This window comes from Sus scrofa, chromosome 4, assembly GCF_054392235.1.
Source record: "Sus scrofa isolate SSC_HxYL_T2T_F1_AM1 chromosome 4, Sscrofa_HxYL_maternal_Yorkshire_Landrace_v2.0, whole genome shotgun sequence".
NCBI lineage: Eukaryota > Metazoa > Chordata > Mammalia > Artiodactyla > Suidae > Sus > Sus scrofa.
This window is the reverse complement of record NC_139386.1, coordinates 132,002,126-132,023,524: the sequence shown is the minus strand read 5'-3', so window position 1 is coordinate 132,023,524 and position 21,399 is coordinate 132,002,126. Positions and strand designations below refer to the sequence as shown.

Genomic DNA, 21,399 nt, shown 5'->3' with positions numbered 1-21,399 from the left:
AGTTCTGGAAACCTGGTACTGATTTCATAGGGTGTATGACAGTAGAGACCACCTCTGTACTGGGTTAGTCAATAGATTGGTATTTGCCGAAGTGTGTACGCTAAATATTGTTAGAACAGGCAATTCAGTTAATTTGGTTGATCCTGTTGGGGTAGATTTCAAAGATATAGTTTGCAGATAGAGGTAGATAAATTTCGCAAAGTTGATATAGAAACTGATTCACCACTGAGGCAGATGTATGTGAACCAACTTTTTTCTTTTTAAGAGAATTTGCGAGTAGTTTAGGGTAACTAAGAATGAAGCTGAAACTATATTCCATTCAGACTTTCACTGTCAGGGTGAGGTGGGCCTTCTAAAAGATCCGTGCTAAATACACAGGAGTAGGAAGTCCTGCTGCACTGTCGTCAGTAGGATTATACGGTTTGCTGAAAAGCAGTGGGAGAAGAACCGTGTTCAGTCATTTGGCTGGCGGCCCAGGATAGACCCTAGCTTAGCACCCGAAAGGAGGGTGAGGTCACTCGAGTTGAAGGTCGTCCTGTGCACGTGGATTTTCCCTGGAGCGAGGGCTTGAGCGAGCCTGCAGGCGGATATTGAAAATGGTCAATAAAATAAGGGTATGCATTTAAGCTCCTATGAAATGATGAAAAATAACCTAGATATTGAATTTTAGGGTATTGATTTTATATCATTTTGAAGCAGTATTTGTTAACTGCCAAGTTTATGAATCCCCGGGTGTTTATGGCTTTGTATGAGATGTTTTCCAAAGGTAATCCAAAAGGATCAATAGTGCGTAGAAGGAAAAGTTTGAGGGCAGGTGAGGTTTTTTAGTCTAAATGTATTACAAGAAAGATCTTCTTTCTTCTTTTAATGGGAGAGACCACCTTCACACCATGTGAAGTAGTTGGCCTTCATTTTTTTAAAAAAGGGAGCGAACTTGTATTGAGGAGTGTGGAGAAGCCAGAACCCTCACGCTCGGCTGCGGGGAGTGGGCAGTGGCGCGGCGGCAGCTGCCGGGAGCCCTTTGCTGGCTCCTCAGGTGGTTAAAGGGAGGCTGACCGTCTGACCCCCCCGTGCCACGGCTAGATCCCTGCTTCGGAGGCCTGCAAAGGCGTAGTCAGACACAGCTTGTACACATGTTCACAGCAGCGTTGCTCTCGGTCGCCGAAAGGCGGAACCAGCGTCCACACGTTCATCAGCAGATGAGCGGATGGAGAGAATGTGTGTTTGCACAGCGGACGTCACTCAGCCGTAAAGAGAAGCGGGCCCTGATGCTCACACAGTACAACGCGCGGGTGAACTAGAAAACGCGGTGCTGAATAAGAGGAGCCAGACCAAAGACGTGCGGCACCCTCGCCCGTGTAGAGTAGGCGACGGAGGGGGGGCCGCGATAGGTGGAGCACAGGCACCGCTCCTCAGTGGTTTGCAATAACCCGTATGGGAAGAAGACTGGGTGATTTCTAGGTACGACTGATTCACTCGGCCGTACACCTGAAACTAGTACGACGTTGTAAATAACTATGCTCCAACAAAATTAAATTTAAAAGATGATGTACTGATACATTATATGCTTCTCTTCATATGGAATAGCCGGAATAGAGACGTGTGTAGAGACAGAAAGCAGATGGGTGGTTTTACCAGGCGCTGTAGTGACTTCTGCATGGGTAGGGGGTGTCTCCGCAGTGATTAAAACGTCGTGAAACATGGAGTTCCCGTCGTGGCGCAGCAGAAACGAATCCAACCGGGAACCATGAGGTTGTGGGTTCGGCCCCCAGCCTTGCCCAGTGGGTTGGGGATCCGGCGTGGCTGTGGCTGTGGTGCAGGCCGGCAGCTGCAGCTCTGATTCGACCCCACCTGCCGCAGTGACGGTTGACCAGCATTGAGCTGTCCTTACTGCTGCTGAATTACACACTTGGAAATGGCTAAAATAGTGCATTTTGTACTGTGTGTTTTATTACTTTATTCACATTAAGACGTATTTTCAGAAAAAGAGGAGGAACCTGCCTTTCTTTTAGTTTATGCATTTTAAGAAATTTTGAGGGAGCTGCTATAATGAGTTTTTGTGTGCATTGTCTTTCTAGTTTCATGCAAGTTTATTTCAGTGTTTCCCAAAGTGTGGCATTCAAAATTATTTTAGGTGGAATGGCTGTTATTGCTTAATATGCATAAGAAAAAAATGAGCAGATCTAGAGAAAAATAGGCAGCACATGATAACATAGATGAGAAGGCAAAATCCATGATGAACATATTCAAATGATCGAAGTTTCAGAAATACCGAGTAATCGCAAACGCAGGTTTTTCTGGTGGGTTCAGTTCAGATAACAGTTCTTGTATGTCTATCGTTTATGAACCGGAGACTGGAAAAGGAGAACCGAAGAGCGATGTTTAGTTTTAACTTTTTTGTCTGATCCCCTAGCAAAAACTGATCCTAAAAATGAAGAAGAAGAAAAGCGGAGAATTGAGGCTCGGCGAGAGAAGCAAAGGCGCAGAAGAGAGAAAAACAGTGAGAAATATGGAGATGGATACAGGTTTGTGCTTTGGTAGAGTCCGAAAGCTGGACTCATTAAAAAAACTGTTTCCTAGGAAAGACAGACACTCAGTTGGAATGTGGAAAGATTTCTGAGAGTCGAATGACAAGGTCTGAGCAGAGGTATATAGGAAGATTTTGACTTTTGGTATTTAGAGCCATCCTTCTGTATCCACAGCAGGTTGGTTCTAGGGGCGCCCTCCCCCTTCTAGCCCCACCCCCCATGGAGAACCTGAGGGTGCGCAGATCACTCATGTAGAATGGAATATTTGCTGCACGTCCTCCCATGTGCTTTTTTTTCTTTTGTTTTGTTTTGTTTTTCCAGGGCCGCACCTGTGGCATACGGAGGTTCCCAGGCTAGGGGGCTCATCGGAGCTGTAGCTGCTGGCTTACACCACAGCCTCAGCAATGCCGGATCCTTAACCCACTGAGGGAGGCAGGGATCGAACCCACAACTTCATGGTTCCTAGTCGGATTCGTTTCTGCTGCGCCACAGCGGGAGCTCCACGTCCTCCCATGTACTCTGAATCGCCTCTGGGTTTCTTAGGATACGTGATGCAGAGTAAATGCCATGTAAGTACTTGCTGATGTGCGTCACATTCAAGTCTTGATTTTTGGAACTTTGTGAAATTTTTTTCCTTAATATTTTAAATCTGAGATTGATTGACTCCACAGATGAAGAACCTACGGATAAGGAAGAGTGACTGAATATGCAGTCACCACTTAGAAAATATAAGAAAGAAGAGATCTCATGCATAATGATAATCCAAAAATACAGTATTGTTAAGGACAAATACGTGAAGAAAACCGCAGAATCTTCCTGAGATTTGACTACATGGAGCCATCATCTTGTATAGAAATACCATTTTCCAGGCTTAAAAGTTACAGAATAAATGATACAGGAAATGATGACCAGATTTATTTAAATAAAAAATTTAAACTTGAAAGATGTGGAAAATATGAGAAATGATTAATGTCTAAGTTAGATAAATCTTAACCAGAATTTTTTAAAACGTAGGAAAACAAGATGCTAAGGTGTAATTTGGTGAAGGCATAGCAGCTAATTAATAATTTTAGAGAAAAATGTTGAAACATACTGTAAGTTAAATAAACTGGAAATTTTAATAATAGTGTGGCATTTTATTCATGAAGAAAAAGAAATAATGATTTTCTGACTAGGATATAGTCCAGAACACTGCTGTAATTTGCTGGTGATTCTGTAAATGTGCTTACAACTACTGGGAAGCAATTTAACGGTTTCCAAAAATGTCTTAAATTTTTTTATATTCTTTGATTTCTCCACGAAAATAATCTAAAACTATAGATTACTTTAAAAAGATACCCAGTAGAACATTATTTATAATAGGTCTAAACTTGGGAGTTCCTGTCGTGGCTCAGTGGTTAACGAATCCAGCTAGGGACCGTGAGGTTGCATGTTCGATCCCTGGCCTTGCTCAGGGGGTAAAGGATCTGGTGTTGCTGTGAGCTGTGGGGTAGGTCGCAGATGCGGCTCGGATCCCGAGTTGCTGTGGCTGTGGTGTAGGCCGGCGGCTACAGCTCTGATTCGACCCCTAGCCTGGGAACCTCCATATGCTGCAGGTGCAGCCCTAAAAAGACAAAAAGACAAAAAAAAAAAAAAAAAAAGGTCTAACCATGAAATAAATACTAGTGCTGGATAGTGATTAAGTATATGTAAAGTTGGACAGATCCCGTCAGTGGGCTGTTGAGCCGGTCAAAAATGAAGGTTATAAAGTCTGTAATAACATGGAGAAAATGCAGGCAAAATAGAAAAAATATATGCAAGATAAAAAGTTACACATGGAAAAAAGACAAGGCATTTTTTAAAAAGGACAGTAGCTGATATTATTAAAATCGTTTTTTCTCTGAATTCTGTTTATGCAGGAAAATAAAGAATATGAAAGTCAAAAAATAAATTCAGTGTTCTTCCCATTCAGAATAAAGTTTTGCTCTTTAAAAGTTAACTTGTCTGTGTAACGTAAGGGGAATGTGGTTTTGCAGAAGCGCGTTATCCAGATGTCCAAAGCCTCTGTCTTAGTTTAAACACAGTATTTGATGGCTGAGGAGTATCCCATTGTGTATATATATATATGCACCACATCTTCCTAATCCAATCATCTGTTGATGGACATTTGGGTTGTTTCCATGTCTTGGCTATTGTGAATAGAGCTGCAGTGAACATGTGGGGGCATGTGTGTTTTTTAAGGAAAGTTTTGTCTGGATATATGCCCAAGAGTGGGACTGCTGGGTCTTATGGTAGTTCTAGGTATAGATTTCTAAGGTGCCTCCATACTGTTCTCCATAGTGGCTGCACCACTTTACATTCCCACCAACCGTGCAGGAGGGTTCCCTTTTCTCCACACCCCCTCCAGCACTTGTTATTTGTGGATTTATGAATGATGGCCATTCTGACTGGTGTCAGGTGGTGTCTCATGGTCGTTTTGATTTGCGTTTCTCTCATAATCCATTTGCAGCAACATGGATGGAACTAGAGACTCTTATACTGAGTGAAGTAAGTCAGAAAGAGAAAGACAAATACCATGTGATATCACTGATATCTGGAATCTAATATACGGCACAAACGAACCTTTCCACAGAAAAGAAAATCATGGACTTGGAGAACAGACTTGTGGTTGCCCGGTGGTGGAGGGGGGAGTGGGAGGGGTTGGGAACCTGGGGTTAACGGGTGCAAACTATTGCTTTTGGAGTGCACTAACAATGCGATCCTGCTGAGTAGCACTGAGAACTAAGTCTAGACACTTACAACAGAGCACGACCACAGGAGAAAAAATTATGTATACGTGTATGTGTAGTTGGGTCCCCATGCTATACAGTGGGGAAAAAAAGTGTGTTGGAAATAACAATAACAAATTTTAAAAAAATACAATATTTTAAGAAAAGACTCTTCACACTGTTCCGTGGAGATATTCTAATAGTGTATACGTTTCCTTCCACATTAAACAGGATATTCTTTGTTTTGGGATATACTGGTTTTATTTATGTGACGTTTAGTAAAAGAAAATGGAGTTGCATTTGAATTCCCCAATTCTTTTATTTGTTTAGACTGTCTTTGATTTTAGTCTACTAGCTGTTTCTTCTGTAATCCTTGTGCCAGCTTTAATAACCTTCTCCTATGCTTTTTCTGATAGTCTTAGTTATCAGAAAACATGCTGGGACCTGAGAAGCAGAAGTGAGCTCATCAAGAACTAGCCTATAAAAAGGAGTTCTAGTTTAAAGAGGCAGCTGTCTGTGGTCCTCGTGCCTCTCCCTCTCTGACCTGGTTCCTTCTTTTGACAGTGAAAACGGGCTTAATTACTTTGATGAGGAAATAAGTTGAACACTTTGTGTCACACGTGTAGGCGTCCAAAGATGATTTTACACTGTAAGATTAATTTCTCTATTGAATTACCTCATGAATACTTTTCTGTTACAATGATAGATTTGGACATGACATACCCATATTAATATAATGAATGTTGTGATTTGGAGAAAAGGAAAGAACTGAACTTTCATTTAGCTGTTTTTCTCCGTAAGTCTAGATACAAACTTGACGACATAACCAAAAGGATGTCAGTCCATTTAATTGGCCATTTTAGGATAAGAATCCTTTAAAATAGCCTGGAATTATTTTAATATGTTAGAGCAGTTTTACTCTGAGTTTGGAGGATAGGAGATTGACAGTAAATAGCTATTCTTGTGATGCGTTCTTTTTGGATATTTGAATGCTTTCAATGTGATAGAGAGAGTGGGAAGGGAAGGGAACGGGGCGGGGGTTGGGGGTGAGAGCGCGGAATGGACGGACCGCAGCATAGGTGCAGGTGCAGGGTTCCACAGGAAGAGCACAGAGTAGCTTCAGAGGAGGTGGCTTCCAAGCAGGAGCGCGGGAAGTCAGGGAAAGGGGTGAAGGTGTGTTTGAACTGATCTGGATACGGCAGCATCGCAGGAGGAGTTAGGCAGCCCAGGCAGAGGCCTGGCTTGAGGTAAAGCAAAGAAATAGGAATGTTTCGTTGATATTTAGGAGCTAGAAACCTCTGTAGATTCAAAGGCGTCTGCTAGGGTGAAAGGTATAGTCTAATGTAAAGGTTTAAGGACAACCTACTGTGCGCTAGGTACTGTTAAAAAGTAAAAGTATTAGTGAGTAAAGCTAAAAAGAGAAAGGAGAGATGAAGGACTTTCTTAAAGGGCGACTGAAAATGCTTGGACTTTGCATTTTGAGCCTTAAAGAGCCAATGACGTCTTTGAGCAGTAATGTGCTGTTGTCTCCTTTAAGAAGCAACAATGATTAATTGAATAGTTCCTGCGTGCCCGGAACTATTCTGAGGACTTCATACGTGTTTTTAAGACACCTCCAGGAGGGGTCTCGTCTCATTACGATAAGAAAATTAAGGCCCAGAGAAGTTAAATCAATTGCCCCCGGTCGCATAAGGGTCTAGGAAGTAAACCCAGCAGTAGACTTCAGATTCTGTACTTTACCCAGCAAAATAAGCATGGAGACTAGAGAGAAACCGATTAGGAAATATTGTCATAATTCAAAGAAAAAACAAAACAAGAATTTATAAGGTAGAAAGAATTAAGTGGGAGAAAAAAAGGGAAATTCATTCTGGACTGTTTGCTGAGCTTCTGAATGAGTGCATTTGTCCAGCCCAGGCCTGTTAGTCGTCCTGCAGTGATCTTTAGGGGCGAGGACTTCTGACTCCAAGGCCTCTAACGTGAATCGTGGCTGTCTGGAGTCCCCCTGGCTTTCTTGGTACTGTGCCGGTGCTTTGGAAGCTTGAGGGTGGAACAGGGTATCAAATAAGTAATGGAGCTTTGGAACTTGATACTTCTTGAACTTTGATCTGGCTTTCCAGCTGGTCTAGATCGGAGATGGATAGTTTAGGATTAGAGTAACTAGATCCACCGATCCCATCTTTCATTCCCAGAAGCTCCAGTGTGGGCCAGAAATGCCAAGTTGTCCAGACAGTTACTTAAATACTGTTTTTTTGTTTTGTTTTGTCTTCTACTTAAGCTAAGTTTAAATCAACCATAGGAGTTCCTGTTGTGCTTCAACAGGTTAAGAACCTGACAGAGTGTCTGTGAGGATGTGGGTTCGATCCCTGGCCTTGCTCAGTGGGTTAAGGATCTGGCATTGCTGCAGGCTATGGTGTAGGTCACAGGTGTGGCTTGGATCCCATGTTGCTGTGGGTGTGGTGTAGGGTGGCAGCTGCGGTTCCAATTTGACCCCTAGCCTCAGAACGTCCATATGCTGCAGGTGTAGCCCTAAAAAGAAAAAAAAAAAAAAAAAAAATCAACCATAAAATGGAAGAAGGGAAATCATTTATGCTGTAAAATTAATTTCATTGGTATAGTCTTGTGAACTCCTAAGTAAATACAATCATATTTAAAGGAAAACCTTTTTTTCTTTACAGAATGGCATTCACGTGTTCATTTTGTAAATTTCGAACATTTGAAGAAAAAGATATTGAACTGCATCTGGAAAGTTCTTCACATCAGGAAACATTAGATCATATTCAAAAACAAACCAAATTCGATAAAGTAGTTATGGAGTTTTTGCATGTAAGTAGAAACACTTTCTCTGACATTTGAATTTCTTATATTTTCATTGTTTCCCGTCATACCCCCATTTTATATTTCTAAAAATTTACTTTCATTTAAAAAATGAGTTGTTTTAAAAATAGTTCAAAAGTAGGAGTTCCCCTCCTGGTGCAGTGGTTAACGAATCCACCTAGGAACCATGAGGTGGCTGGTTCAATCCCTGGCCTCGCTCAGTGGGTTAAGGATCCGGCGTTGCCGTGAGCTGTGTGTGGTGTAGGTTGCAGACGCGGCTCGGATCCTCCGTTGCTGTGGCTCTGGAGTAGGCTGGTGGCTGCAGCTCCGATTCGACCCCTAGCCTGGGAACCTCCATATGCTGCAGGTGTGGCCCCAGAAAAGACAAAAAAAAAAGCTCAAAAGTAGATGTGGATTCCTCTTTCCTAGATTTTAGGTTTGTTATTTGCGAGTACATTTTACATTTTTCACAGTAGTTTCTGGCACAGGTGTCAGGAAAGACTTCCTTTAACATCTGTTAATTGATGCAGCATCAGCCATCATCTGGTAACCGTCTTGTGTGTACCCAGTGTTGTGCTGAGTGCCTTTCTTTGTTTTTCATTTCAGCTTTATACTGACTCCTTTTTGTCCTGTAAGGTCATGCTCAGAGCAGATCAGTGACTTTTCATCAAGTAGAAGTCTGAGTTCAGAGCCAGAGTGCCCGGGTTTGTTTAGTGTCCTTTATAACATTAGGAAGTGGTCATCAGCTCAGCAGTTTTTCTTGAACACTTACGGAAGGTGCTCTGCAAGCGCTGGAGAGGCAGGCTGACAGTCGTTGGAAACGGAACACACTCCCCCAGATGACCCTGGAGTGGCAGGGAGGGACGCGAGGCAGGGTGGGTCGTTGGGTCTCGGCTGCAGCTGGGCTGCTGATTGTATGTATGTACAATTAATTTGGACAAAAGAGGTGGAATCGTTGGAAGGTTAGAAGGACAGTGATCATTCCCTTCCCTGTAGCTTTGCAGAATTGTGTGCCTTAATTAAAGTGTCTTTCTGTCATTTTACTTGTTAACTGCTTCTGAACTGTCGTTTAGGACGTAAGTGCTCACCTGCCCTGAGGAGATCTCTTGACTGGTCCAGCTGTCTTATTTTTCTTTCTATATATATATGTATGCCTAAAATAATTTTGAAAAAGAAATCATTTTTTTTGGTTTCCTATTACTTTATGTTAGCTGTTTCCCCTAAATTGTAAGTTCCCTGAGAACGTTTATTAATTCTTATGTAATAGACTCTGCTCTCTCCCATAGGTCAGGCGTGGTGCTAAGCCTACACTACGAGCTCACTGAAAGCTTTTGGATTCTTTCAATTTTGTTTTCTAGGAATGTATGGTAAATAAATTCAAGAAAACATCTATTCGTAAGCAGCAGACAAATAGTCAAACAGAAGTAGTCAAGGTAACTGAAAAGGACGTTATGGAAGGTAGGTGCTGAGACAACTCGATGTGGAAATTTCCGCGTATGTTTTACACGCCTTAACCTGTTTCGGGGTGGCTGGTGCCAGGAGAGTGACGGCGCCCAGGGTCGCATGTGGTCAGCCTGAGTGGGTTGGCACAAGGGAGCCCTGCGGACCAGCTGAACACTGCCTCCCTCAAATCCCTCACTTAGTTTCCTTCACAGAGGAAAAATCAGCTCTGCTTCCAGATGGGTGATGCGTCATCATCAGCATCCGGGAGAGATGGGTTCCGGGACCTGCTTCGGGTACCAACATCTGCAGATGCTCAAGTCCCGGTTGGCTCCTCAGTAGCTGCAGATGCAGATCCCGTGGTACAGAGGGCCAGCGGGACTCCCCTCTCCGCCCTCTGTCCATCTTATCCCTTCGCATCTCCTTAAGGACTTGGGCTCAAATTCTGAACCCTTCGCTCCTGGTTTTTAGTCTTCTCTTTTGCTTCTGTCTCTGGAGCCTGTACTCTTATCATAAAAAACAAGCAAAAAAACTGAAAAAGCTGCAAGGGGAGTTTCAGCTCTGGCACAGTGGGTTAAGAATCCTACTGTAGCGGCTCGGGTTGCTGTGGAGGCGTGGGTTCGATCCTGGCCCAGCACAGTGGGTTAAAGGATCCAGCATTTCTGCAGCTGTGGTGTAGGTCGTGGCCGCAGCTCACCTTCAGTCCCTGTACTGGGAACTTCCGCATGCCATGGATGTGGCCATTGAGAAAAAAAAAAAAAGCACCAAAGGACAAGATCAAAGCAGACTTTATTTCCTCTAGAACCTGCCTCTGTCTTTAAACAGCCGTCCTTGTTTAAGCACGGAGGGCGCTGGTCTGTTTCTTCATTCCCGTGTATTCCTTTACCCACAGTAGGTAAGCTTCTGCCCCATCCCTTTACTGCAGCTGCTCTGACACGGGTCCCCAGCAGCACGTCACTAGGTTCTCGTGAAGCGTTCTCTCTCTTCTGCAGTGTTTTCTGCGGATGACTCCGTTCTTTGTCAGTCTGTTTCCGCCTTGGCTTCTGTGATGCTCTCTTTACTCCCGTCGTTTTTCTTCTTTGTGTGTCCCTTTTTCCGCCAGGCTTTTGGAAGGTGGTCGTTAGCAGTATTCTGTCGTCAGCCCTGTTGTCCTCTTTATGATTCTTCCTGTTGAATGGATTTACTTCGAGCGCTCAAGTCACCGTCTGTGTGTATGGATTACCTCTAGGTCGGCGCCTTCACCCGGGTCCCTCTTCTGACTCCAGTCTCTCGCATCCACTTGCCTGCTGACATCTTTTTAGCGACCTCTCATGAAATGACCACGTCCCGAGACTTCATCCTCCCCACCCCATAAAGAAAGCAAGACCAAAACTTAGCGCACATCTCCTTCGTTTATCCTGGAAAGCGGCACCATCCTCAAAACCGGCACCGTGTGGTTCATCCTGGCATTTACCCTCACTGCGCGTGTTGTGTTGGTTCTGCCTGTTGAATATGTACCAGGCCTCTTCCTCCCTGCTCCTTCTTCCCTTCCCTCCCTCCCTCTTTCCTTTCCTGCTGCAGCACGTAGACGTTCCCGGGCCAGGGATTGAACCCGTGACGCAGGCAGCTGCAGTGACAACACTAGATACCTAATCTGTGCCACAAGGAAATTCCTCTTTACCTCCTCTTTAAACATGGAATGTGTTCAAATCTTCATCTGCTCTCTTGACAATTGCAGTATTTTTCTAACTAGTCTCCTTGCGTTCATTCTTGTCACTAAATCTGTGATTTTATTACTTTGAGAATTTTCAGTGGCTTCCCATCCTCCACAGAATACAATTCAGTTTCCTAGGTCTGGCACGCAAAGCTCACAATCCAGGCCCTGCTCTTCTCTCTTGTCCTCTCTTTATAGTCTGTGCCCAGCCATGCTGAATTGCTTGAAATTCCCAGAAAGTGCCGTTTTCTCTCAGACCTGCCTTTGCTTAGACAGCTCTCTCTCTGAGTCTGAGGGAGAAGGTTCTAGAAGCCCTCTGCAGATGCAGAAATCCGTGATGCTCAAGTCCCTTCTTTTTTTTTTTTTTTTTTTTTTTTGGTCTTTTGTCTTTTTGTTGTTGTTGTTGCTATTTCTTGGGCGGCTCCCGCGGCATATGGAGATTCCCAGGCTAGGGGTTGAATCGGAGCTGTAGCCACCGGCCTACGCCAGAGCCACAGCAACGCGGGATCCGAGCCGTGTCTGCGACCTACACCACAGCTCACGGCAACGCCGGATCGTTAACCCGCTGAGCAAGGGCAGGGACCGAACCCGCAACCTCATGGTTCCTAGTCGGATTCGTTAACCACTGCGCCACGACGGGAACTCCTCAAGTCCCTTCTGTAAAATGGATGTAGCATTTGCACATAACCTGTGCCTGTACTCACATACTTTAGATCACCTCTGTATTACTTACGATACCTATTACAGTGGAAACGCTATGTAAATAATTGCCAGCAAGGAGTTTTACCTGTTAGAACTTTCTGGATTTTTTTAAAAAATATTTTTCACCCATGGTCAGTTGAAACTACAGATGTGGAACCTGCAGATACAGATGGCCACAGCAGTACCTTATAATGTTACTTCAGGAGTGAAATGTCAGGGATCAAAGGGGACTTTTTTTGTATTTTACTAAAGCGGTATGTTTCATATCTTCTTTCTTTTTTTTCCTCTTTTTTTTTTTTTTTTTTTTTTTTTTTTTTATAGGGCTGCATCCGCGGCGTATGGAGGTTCCCAGGCTAGGGGTTGAATTGGAGCTGCAGCTGCCAGCCTACGCCAGAGCCACAGCAACGCCAGATCCGAGCCCCATCTGCGACCTACACCACAGCTCACAGCAACGCTGGATCCTTAACCCACTGAGCGGGGCCAGGGATGGAACCACATCCTCATGGATACTATTTGGATTCTTAACCCACTGAGCCATGATGGGAACTCCCACATTTTACAGTCTTAATCTGTTATCCGTATAGTTTTTTATTATATATGCAGATTTATGAGATATGGCAGAAAAACTCAACATACGTACTCTGGTCCCTTTTTTTTTGAAGCAGGGGTGTAAATAAGCATGGGGATGAAATAGTTGAAACTTGATTTGTTGGCAGTCAGGATGTATGACTCTCACCTGTCTTAGTAACAGCTGCCTCTCTTTGGCAGGTGTTACTGCAGACGATCACATGATGAAAGTAGAGACTGTTCACTGCAGCGCCTGCAGTGTCTACATCCCGGCTCTGCACAGCTCGGTCCAGCAGCACTTGAAGTCTCCTGACCACAGCAAAGGGAAGCAGGTACGGCCTCATCCGCCTTAGTGGAGTCGCGGCAGTATCTAGGAATCCCTTACGCCCTTCCGAGGCTGCCGTTTCACACCTGCCTGCTTGTGTGCGATCCGCTTCATTTCAGGCGTGAATGACTGTCAAGATTCTTGGAGAGGCAGTGTTGTCCAGGAGTTAGGGGTAGTGTCGTGGGCTCTGGGGCAAGACCTCCTGGGTTTGAACCTCAGTTGAGTACATACGTGTGTTAAGCAACTAGTAAACTTTTCTTTGTCTGAGTTTCTTTATCTGTAAAACGAGGATGGATAATCACTCTTAGGTGACCGAATAAAGGTTAGGTTAACTAAAATATAAAAGACACTTAGAGTCGGGCCTGGCACGTTAGTAAGCGTTCAGGAAATCATAGCTGTTGCTGAATTGCTCCTTTTATTGTTGACTTTTTAAAAGATGGTACAAAATGATTTTATGAGTGTGTGTTTGTTTTATAACAAAAGAGAAAGGAAAGACTTTATTGTAGCATACATGTTGATGATTGGGAAAAGTAAACCAAAAACTGGAATTACCAGTTATTACCTATTGTTATGTTTTTCAGTAGAATTTACTCAAAAATTCTAGGAAAAATTTACCATTTTCTTGTGGATTAATATATTTCCGCTTCTATGTTGGTTGGTTTTATGTAGCCCAAACATTTCAAATAAAAATTGTTTATTTTGTGAGAAATTTGTTTGCAAAGCAAAACTAAAAATTCAAATACTAAAGACCTAAGTTTTACGCAGACCGTACCTGAGTCTTAAATTCATGTTTTGTATTGACGTGAACCTCATTTAACTCAGATTTTTTCAGCCACTTGGAGCATACATAGTCTTTTAAAAAGGTCTTTGTCCTTTCTTTTTTTTTTTTTTTTTTGATGTTCTCTTGACACCCTTTGGTGACTAGACATTCCGTCTCATTACCTTTCCTCCTTTGTAGCTACTTTAGCAGCGTGAAAAACTATCCTTTCTTTTTTGATAGCCTGAAAGTGAATAGTTGGAGTAGCTGGGGCTGGCAGAGGTGGAGGTAGGAAAGCAGAGAAAGCAACGGTTTCGTAGACCTGGACATAGAGTGTGCAGTGACCGAGTGGATTTGATGAAGTTGACTGGCTTGTTGGATCTTCCTTGTTTTCATGCATAGATGAGTTAGATTTGGGGTCACAGTAGCTGTTGTTGCTTTATAGCTTAATTTGCCATTTAATTCTAAGGAGTTCAGCATGCAGTGTTGTTTTAAGGAACTGTTTTTCATGGCATGGTTTTCAAGTATCTCCATGTGTTCTGTTTTTTATAGGCTTATAAGGAACAAATAAAAAGGGAGAGTGTCTTGACTGCTACAAGCATTTTAAATAACCCAATAGTGAAGGCACGATACGAACGTTTTGTTAAGGTAAGATTTTAGAGCAGAAACTTTAGGCAATACTGTAATACTTAAATGGTGATGTGGCAACTCTTTGTGCTATTTAATATAGTAAAAAATTAGGAGAATTTTACTTAATGTCATACATGTAGGTGACATACCTTTTTTCCTATTTGTTGGGATTTGTTGAGAGAGGGACCAGTAGGCTGTTCCTTTCTCACCCCCCTTTCTAGCTCTGCGTCAGTTGCGAGATACGCACGAGTCTAATGGAAGATCGAAATGTCAGCTTTGTTTTTAATTTCTTTTTAAAAAAAGGTGATTTGGAAGATATGTCTTAGTTACTGTGGACTCTCTAGTATTTCCCTCCTGGAAAGACTTAACCTGCTCCCAGCTTCCGTTACTGGTTTGACTGGGCAGCAGCAGGGTCCTCCTAGTCTGCCAGATGACATGGAGCTGCTCGAACGCCCCCTTCCTGTTGCTGGAAGGCCCTGAAGAGGGGACAGAAGGTGCCGAGTTGAGTCTTTCTAGCAGCAGAGGAGTCCCAAAGACGAGCGACTTAGCCGATTGGTAGTTCTTCCAAGCATACCAACTGGAAGGTCACTCCTTTTCCTTGGGTAAAAGTTGGAGGGGAAGCAGGAAGGTCGGGTTATGTTGCAGGCATTTTCAATAGGTTTCATTCTCAGCCCTTTTTCCCTACTTACGCCTTCGTCCCAACCCCGGGTCATCCTATTTACGACGTGGCGTCCCTATTCGCTCTGTGCAAGCAGTTCACATACCTAAATATCTTCCTCTGAGGTCTCTTCTCTTTCGAGTTGCAAATTTATGAAGAGGTCTGTGGCCCCCGAGACCTCTTACATCCTCACTATGTGTGCACATCCCTGCTTCCCCCCCTTTCCCACCTAACCCACTCATCCTAACGGGGTCACCTTTCTCGGGCTGTCGGGTAGCCTCTCGCTAGGAGGCCTTCTCTTCTCCTTCCGTTCCTCCCGCAGCTTCCTGCCTGGTGTTTCTCACAGGGGAGCACCAGCCTTGCACTTTCCTGCCTCTTCATTTCTCTCGTCATTAATAAAGCTTTCTGATACGGTCCAGTTTACAAGACATACTCCCCATACGTAGTTTACATATTCAAATAACTTAAAATATTAAAATTCTATCTGTGAATGTTTAGTGAGTTAAAGGTTTATCTACTTTTTAAAAGTAAAAGTAAAACATGACACCTAATATGATTCTGATTTTCATCTGAATTTTTAAAAAGAGAACATGCGACGTGGTACATTGCCTGCCTGTGTTGCTAAGTAGAACACAAATTTGTGTTTGTGTTGTTTTGTGGAGTTTCACACCCACCTCGGTGTGCAGTAGGTGCTCAACAAATATTGCATGGATTTGTCAGGAGTGGAAATAAAAAGCTTCACATGGTATTTATTTTCAGTGATACAGCAAATAAAAATTTCACCGATTTAAAAAAAATAAATGTACTGACTTCAAAAGTTTTTTCTTCATGTTTTTAGGGTGAGAATCCTTTTGAAATTCAGGATCAGTCCCAGGATCAGCAACTGGAAGGAGATGAGGAGGAGGAAGAAAAGATGGACGAGCCTGTTGAAGAGGAGGAGGCGGAGGAGGAGGAGGAGGCGGAGGAGGAGGAGGAGGAGGCGGAGGAAGTGGGCGAGGCGGAGGAGGCGGAGGAGGCGGAGGATGTGGGCGAGGGCGCAGCGGGGGAAGCCGCCGGGGCCCCGGAGGAGGAAGGAGGGGACGCGGCGGCGGCGGCGGCGGCGGCGGCGGGGGGAGAGGGCGAGGGGGGGGCGGGGGGCGGAGGGGAGGGGGAGGGGGACGCGGGGGCAGAGGGAGGAGAGGGAGGGGAGGCCGAGGAAAAGCCCGGCGCCTTCCCTGTTGACCAGCCTGGAGAAAGTCCAATATAAGGCCCTGGTCAGATGCAAAAGAAGCTTTAAATTTCTCTCCTAATGTGGAAAAGGGTAAGAATTTCAGTAGTTTAAAATAGGAGCGTTAACACCCGTGTTGCATGCATTCCACACATTACAATTTGTTTTCTATGATTTCTCACTGTTTGGCATTTGTTTAATAAAATGAAGGTAAGACGATTTTAGTTTAGTTTTATAGCTACCTAACTTAGATTCAGTAAATTGTTTGTATAATTTTTAAGCTTAATTTGTATTACGTCACTGGTGACGGGGTAACAGACGCGTCTTGTTAGTGTATCTGTTCTAATCAGTTGAACCTAATGCTGCTCTTGGGAGGATGCATTCGAGGGCGGGCGCGTGGTGTTTTGAATACTTACCCCCGAGAGACACACTGGGCGAGTGTTCCGTGCTCTGCGTGTTTTCACCGCATTGGACATTGAGTAGTCATTTGCATTAAGAGGCGCTTTAGGGCTTTTTGTGACCATGTTTCCCTTTGTAGCAATAAACTGTTTTTTACAAAATTTCTCCCTGGATTAGCCATTTTAAATGAAACGGAATTCATCAATTAAAGGAGTATATAAAATCAGGATTTGCCTTAATATGTGAGTTCAGCTCAGAAGCATTTTAAGATAATTGGGAAAACTTGAATTAAAGAAAAAATTAACTTCAATGACTTTTTTTAAAAGTATAGTTAAAATATTTTTTAACACATTTCACGTAGGGGTCAGTCTGTTTAACTGCACCGTTGATGCTTAAGTTGTCCCTTTGCTCTGTGCCTGTGTCAGGTCTTGAAATCTTCTTGGCAATACCTTTGAATACAATTAATTTTTCACAGTTATGTTGGTTCTTTTGTTATGCCTCTTTTTAGCTGGAGAACCAAGAAGCAAACTATCACTTTTTAAAAAAAGAATCATTCCTCTCTTGACTGTTTCTCTCCTTTATACTCAAAAAGAGGTGAGATTAATAGATTATTTTCAAATGACCGTCTCTGTCACTGGAAAAAGTGGTCTTATTTGAATCTTTATTCTGGTCTCTTTTGAGAGGGGAACTCTTCCAGTGAAATAGCTTTGCAAAATTTTGATGCATTGAATGGCTGAACATAGGGGGTATATTAAGTCATTTTAAGGCATTAAGTGGATGGATGTATGGGTATTTGCAGAATTTCAGGGATAATTTCTCTTTTGGATACGACAAAACCTTTATAATAGATGTCCGAGGTCAATTTGCGTTTATTGTTGTGGGCTAGATTTGCCTGTCTCAAGCCAGGAAAATCCAATTGGCATTTATCTTCCACTTTCGGGGCTGGAGCCGAACAAGAGAAGGTTGTTGAAACTGGAAAATGTGGAGCCCATCTAGGAGTCTCTGTTGACTCAGACAGGGGGCAGAGAGCCTTTGTGTTCAGTAGTTGCAGTTCTAGAGATAGGAGGACTTGATGAACCTTCCTGATTCTCCTTTATTTTAAACTATTTGTGGAAGGGCTAAGGTAGAAGGAGAATAGATCCCTTTCGGTTAGAACGAGAGCTGGGCAGAATGCCATACCACAGCTGCTGCACCCCCCGATTCAACCAGCTGCAGATCCAAAATAACCAGGACAGAAAACTCCAGAGATTTCTAAAAAGCAAAATTTGAATTTGCCAAGCACTGGCAACTGTTGCCATAGTAGCATTTACATGTTGCACAGCACTTGCCCTGGATTGGGTGTTGTAAGTAATCTAGCGAGGATGTAAAGCACAGGCAGGGGTGTGCGTGTGAAATACTGCGTCCGTTTTATCAGAGGGACTGAGCATCTGTGATTTGGTGTCCAGGGCCCTAGGAGCAGCCCCCGACGGGACCCTGCGGGATGCCTGTAGCGGGTTCTTCCGGGGCTCGGTACTCGCAGAGTGCTGTAAAAAAGGTCCCGAGTGATTTGATTGACTTCTGGAACTTTGGGGATGAATTCTGTATAACAAGAATCTGTGTAACAACCTCTAAGTAGATGTTTTAGGATGAGCGGTAACAAAGAATATTTTAAGTGTTAGCTTTTGTGGAAAACCTGTAAAAACCTTTATTCAGATGAGCTTGTTTGCAAGATACTAATAAAGTGTATTTTGTTGTTGTGCTTAATTCAGAGATTTAAATTTTGTATATCTTATAATTTAAAATCTTATACTTTGTATTTAGGCAGTGTAGTTGGCAGGCAGATGAATATTTGTGGTCCTTAATGCTTATATTTTCAATATTTTTGTGATAAAGATTATGTAATATCGTTAACCTTTCAACTTCTGTTATCCGTGTATTGTTTGTTTTCTTCATTAAAAGGCTAAACATGTAGTTTTGACAACCAGAGAAGTTTATTTGCAGCACACACGCGTGTTGGCCCGCCTGCCCGGGGCGCTCCCACGGGCCTCCCTTTTGGTCACTGCCCGGCTCGGCTCCATCAGCAAGTCTGGGCTCCTTCCAACCCCGTTCACGTCGCCGTCGTCGTTTCTCTCCTGAACGAAGTCGCTGGTTAACTAGTCTTCCGCCCACTCTCACCCCACGAGGATCTGTTTTTCACACAGAAGTATCGTCTTTTAAACACGCAGTTCCAGTGATGTGTGTCGCCTTTCTTTTGATTTTGTGTTTTCGGACCTTGACCCCGTGTCGGGGCGGCCGTCAGACCGGGCCTGCCGCGGCTCCCAGCCGTCCCCTGCCCCGCTTCCCGCAGACCTGATGGGCTTCTCTTCGTTCTCAGGGAGGCTCTTGCTTGTCTCCAGACCCTCGCGGTTTCCGTAACTGTGCTTGTCAGCTCGCGTTAGCCCTGGACTCTCCATCTTTCAGGCTACCTTCCGGGTTAGAGGAGGCGTTTCTGAAGAAACACAGGGTTGTCATTTTTACGTTTTGATAAAAGGGAGAGTCGGGGCAGTCTGTGCCCCGGATGTACTAGACCATGTTCTTTGGGGGGGTGTATCTGCAACACAGAGCCGGGTCGTTCTCGTGGGGGTGGGCAGTGATTGCTTTGGAGAATTTTTGCAGTGCCTTCAGACAGAATCGAGTGCCTGCAACGGCCGTGTCCAAGCAGGAGCTTTTGTCCTGTAATAGCCAGGTCTGAGTTTGGGGAATTCTCCATAATATTCTACAGAAGCCGTGGACTGGCCTGGTGCAGACGTCTGGGACTGAGAAAACGGGGCCTTGGTCTTGTCGCCCCCCCACCCCAGTGGATTTTTCGGTTCTTATAGGCCTTTTGTAAAGTCGTCATAGTAGAATAGTAGCTTCTCCATTTTACAGGCTTTCTCTGGTTTCATTCCCTTACTTGAAATTCTTCATTGGCTTTTAATACCAGTCAGCATCCATGGCTCTCTGTGCTTTGCTCTGTGCCTGCTGCTCCAGCCTTTGATCTCAGTCCTGACATGTTCATATTAACTGCCTGTCCCCATAAACATTTGAACGCATGATCCTGCTTCAGAAGACAGGCGTCGTTCCTAGAATGGCTGAGACTCGACTAGCAATAACCCGACTGTACTGTAACATCTAGATATTATATCTGCATTTTATAACATCATACTATCATAAAATTACTTCTTTATAGCTAATATTTTACAGTAGCATGATATATAATTATGGAATGTCTAAAAAATCTTTAATCCTTTCAAAAAATGAGGTGAAAATGACTGAACGTATCTACAGAAATTTGTATCCCCAAAGTCACAGACAAACGTATAGGAAAAAACCTCAAAGGCACATGTTGGTGGTACCTCTTCGAGGATTGTGTTTTTGTCAGCAAGTAGAGGTAAATAGTTTCAGGTTATCTTGTCAGACTTAAATTCTTTAACCTTTGCTTTGCCTACTCAATTGTCCTTGTTTTGAATACAAACTTTTTTCTAAGACCTGTATGTAAAATACACTTAGCTTAACACTTACCAGTTTCATCACTTTTGAGTGCACAGCTCAGAGGTACAGTTCATGACAAGGAAACTTTTGGTTACGACTTAACATCCGCTCTGCTGCTGATGAACAGGAAATGGAGTGGCCAGGCTGGCAGAAGTATTTCAGTGCGTGTGGCAGTTCCAGTTCCTGGTAGGAACGGACAGTCTGACTTCGTTTGATAGCTGTGGTTCCTGCCCCGCTAGCGGGATCTCTGGTCTGCACACGAAAGCAGGGCGTCTGCAAGGCTAAGAGGCAGAGGTCGGGCCGTGGAGAGTGCGGCCTGCCCCGCTGCCCGCCGTCTGCGGGTTCCCTGGACATAGTCCTGCTGGTCTCTCCCCACTTTTCTCCTCTTCTTCTCTTGATGTTCCCAGTTTTTGTTCATTGGTTTTGTTTAAAGGTTTTAGAAAAGATGTGTGTGTTGGGGTAGAGGTGAGGCGGTGCTCATGGGACAGGGAACGGTCCGCTGGTGCCTGGGGGTAGGACGAGAACTACAAGTAGCTTTATCAGAGGACTATAAAGTGTGAATTTGGAAAGGGCTCCAGATAAAATGGCATGCCAGACTCCAGGGCCCGGCTTCTAAGTTTCCGTTAAAATTGCGGAAGATACACAGTGATGAAAAAAAGTCTAATGATGCAGGTAAATCTGTAACCACACTGGAAACACAGGGTGCCACCTACGATGATATGAAGCAAGGAACCAGATTTTGGTGAAGAGAAGAGAGCCACAGCCACATTCAGATGACAGTTAAGGCGTGACCTCCATTTGTAGAGGCAGCTATGAGAGCGGGCGACTGTCATATGCCAGATTTTTAAAGGACCGCGTGGTTAACCCCGGTCTCTGGCTCAGAGCTGTTGGGCCGTGGGATTCCTCTAGTGAACTCCATGAACACAGCTTGCTGTTTGCCCGATGGAGTGAGGCTTCAGCCACAGCAGCCTTCCAGGGCACCCGCGTGGGGGCCATCACGGGGAGGCAGGACCCTGTGCGCTTTATGGGTACCAGGGGAACTCGGAAGACAGCGGGCGACAGCCTGGTCGCTGTCCAGTTCCCATTTTTCCTACTGACTGTTCGTTTTTCCTCAACGGTGGGAATGCCAGGTTCCTTGTAATGAGTCTGCTGGGGATTTTCATTCAAACTGAGCACGTAAACTTCCGGGAACAGCAGTGAACGATCTAGTAGTCGGAGGATTACCATCCGCAGCATGCCCACTGCCTGTTTTCAGGTGGATTTTACGTTTTTTAAAGGGTTGTAGAAAACGAATATAGGGCAGATACTTAACGTGGCTCTCGAAGCCCTTTACAGAAGAAGTTTGCTGTCCCTGGGTTCTCATTTTTTGACAGACGACCTAGAAGCAACGATGAAGGAAAGAGCAACATGGAAGATTGGCACTGACCTCAAGCCAGCGGAAAT

General features: G+C 44.1%; 1 protein-coding gene across 2 annotated transcripts in view; it reads left to right on the top strand.

The window, feature by feature from the left end:
- The window catches only part of ZNF326 (zinc finger protein 326), a 39,538-nt gene extending 21,114 nt beyond the window's left edge, over positions 1-18,424 (top strand). The window contains 9 exon segments of one of the 2 annotated variants that reach the window (NM_001445184.1): positions 2,414-2,525; positions 7,951-8,098; positions 9,448-9,547; positions 12,693-12,823; positions 14,126-14,221; positions 15,700-15,852; positions 15,854-15,911; positions 15,913-15,991; positions 15,994-18,424. In NM_001445184.1, the coding sequence (NP_001432113.1) occupies positions 2,414-2,525; positions 7,951-8,098; positions 9,448-9,547; positions 12,693-12,823; positions 14,126-14,221; positions 15,700-15,852; positions 15,854-15,911; positions 15,913-15,991; positions 15,994-16,150 (1,034 nt within the window). In that variant the 3' untranslated portion in view covers positions 16,151-18,424. 2 annotated transcript variants of the gene reach the window in all.
- The last annotated feature ends 2,975 nt before the right edge of the window (positions 18,425-21,399 follow it).